Genomic DNA, 2358 nt, shown 5'->3' with positions numbered 1-2358 from the left:
AACTGCGACCAGGATTGAGGACCGAATTAACACCGCATGGACGGACATCTGTAGACAGAGATAAATACATAATAAATTCAAGAACAACTTCATCACAAGGAACAGTAGATTACCCAGATTTTATCACCTCATTAAAACACACAAGAATAGCAACATGATCCAGATTAGACCCATAGTCTCCAGCGTGGAAGGACCTCTATATAAAATATCCTAGTTACTTTCTCACATCCTGAAACCCACACTTTCCACCTTTCCTGGACACGTCAAGAACTCCGACGAAGTCATCAAAAGACTGCACCAATTACCCCTAGACCAATTCAGGCAAAACAGATACGCCTTTAGTCTTGACGTTGTCTCAATGTACACAATGGTGCCAGCACACTCAACGGTCAACCTATTGACTGACTGCATAATAGCGTCCAACATCCAATGCTTCAGACTTACCACAGCTGATATACATCAACTTTTGTCCATCATCGTGGACAACACCTACTTCGCTTTCCAGGACCATATATACAAACAGACACCAGGTCTCCCCATGGGACACAGTCTCTCAGGCCTACTAGCCATCACTTATATGAACCATCTGGAATGTCTAACACTCAACATTTGCCGCTCGTGCGCCTTCTTCACCAGGTACGTAGATGACATCCTCATACTCACAACCTCCCGTGAAGAGGCTGAGAGAATATTCACGACATTCAATAACATGTATATGAACATAAATTTCACTATAGAACATCCCGACATCACTGGATCACTATCATTACTTGACTTCAAATTGAATATAACAGAAGAAGGGGAGAACCACACCAAGTTCTACAGAAAAGCAGCCAGTACAGATATGTTTGTCCAATACAATTCAGCATTTCCACTCGGTGCCAAAATAGGATATGCCAGAAATGAACTTCTACGCATCTGAGGAAAGTGCAGCAGAACGGAGGACAAGGTGACCCACATTACACGCTTCCTAGATATATTGAAAACCAACGGGTATCCTAGATCCATTGTAAATCGGCTTAAGCATCCAAGATGACCAACACGCTGAACACATAGAAAACCCAGCAACACATGCTTCCTTAAAATACCCCATTTTAGCAATAGGATAACTACAGCCATCCGAAAAGCCATAAAAAGGGAAGGGGTAGATATACAACCAGCCCACTCTGGCCCCTCTTTGAGAGGACACCTCGCAAAGAAACGAACAAGGGACAATCAATGCACACTAACAAATTGTCCCATCCGTGACACAGATTTATGCCAACGGGTATATGTGTATAGAATACAATGTAACAAATGCAACAAGTTCTATGTGGGTAGCACAACAAGACCGTTACACGTCCGCATCAAAGAACATCTGAACACGAGAGCCTCCTCCTTCAGAAAACATCTAGACAGATGCTGGAACACTGACAAAAGCATAACAATCACAATTGAGGCCAATGAAAGAAATTTGGGTAATTTAAGAATTAAGGAAGCTATACTCATACACAGACTAGGACTCCAAATTAACAACAGGCTGCAGGTTGGTAATCGATAAATTATTTAGCTACATCTGGATGCATGTAAGTTCATTTTTGATATGCTCATCTATTGTTTATAACAAAAAAAAGAGAAGAGGAAAAAAAGAGAAAAAAAAACGTAAGCTGCACGTATAATACATAACTTAGAAGCAGTGCTACAGATGTACCAACACACATGAGATTGAGACATAGCGACCGCACGCACTTCTCATGAGGAATTCCGGAAGGAGCTTCGTGAGATCACTGCTGAGACGCTTCCAAAAAAAGAAAAGCTGTTATTTCTAATATATATATTAGAAATAATAAATTTCTAAATCTCTCAGAGAGACTTAAGCAGTAGTGATGCGATAAAGTAGTTGTATACTGCCAACTTAACGTGACAGTCCCAATAAGGGAATATACTACTGCTATTTAGCCCTAGGAAGCTGGACCGCTTCCTATTAGGCCTTGACACATTTCCTGTGTCCTTATCTTTGTGAGGGGGAGACAAACTCCTCCACCCAGCCTAGTAACCAGTAACTAATTTTTGTAACCAGTGAATGTATTTCACTGAAATAGTATATCCTTGCAAGAGTTAAACAAACTTTTTCAAACAGCTAGTCATGCTACTTCAGGCTGATGACAAGCAAAGACTCAGAAACATGTCCCTGAATGCAGGCTAGGCTGGGTGGAGGAGTTTGTCTCCTCCTCGCAAAGATAAGGACACAGGAAATGTGTCAAGGCCTAATAGGAAGCGGTCCAGCTTCCTAGGGCTAAATAGCAGTAGTATATTCCCTTATTGGGACTGTCACGTTAAGTTGGCAGTATACAACTACTTTTTATATATATATATCAT

At 41.2% G+C, this 2358-nt stretch overlaps 1 protein-coding gene across 1 annotated transcript; it reads left to right on the top strand.

Moving 5' to 3' along the window:
• The first annotated feature begins 367 nt into the window (after positions 1-367).
• LOC128250360 (uncharacterized) lies at positions 368-922 on the top strand. Its single transcript, XM_052975210.2, has one exon. The coding sequence runs from the start codon at positions 368-370 to the stop codon at positions 920-922; it is 555 nt and encodes a 184-aa protein (XP_052831170.2).
• The last annotated feature ends 1436 nt before the right edge of the window (positions 923-2358 follow it).

Source organism: Octopus bimaculoides, chromosome 20, assembly GCF_046866305.1.
Source record: "Octopus bimaculoides isolate indiv1 chromosome 20, ASM4686630v1, whole genome shotgun sequence".
Lineage (NCBI taxonomy): Eukaryota > Metazoa > Mollusca > Cephalopoda > Octopoda > Octopodidae > Octopus > Octopus bimaculoides.
Note: the sequence above shows the minus strand (reverse complement) of the source record. Positions and strands in the feature narration are given on the sequence as shown.

Bases quoted from the DNA above. Each gene is read 5' to 3' on its own strand.
- LOC128250360 (XM_052975210.2), top strand. From the start codon at position 368: ATGGTGCCAGCACACTCAACGGTCAACCTATTGACTGACTGCATAATA.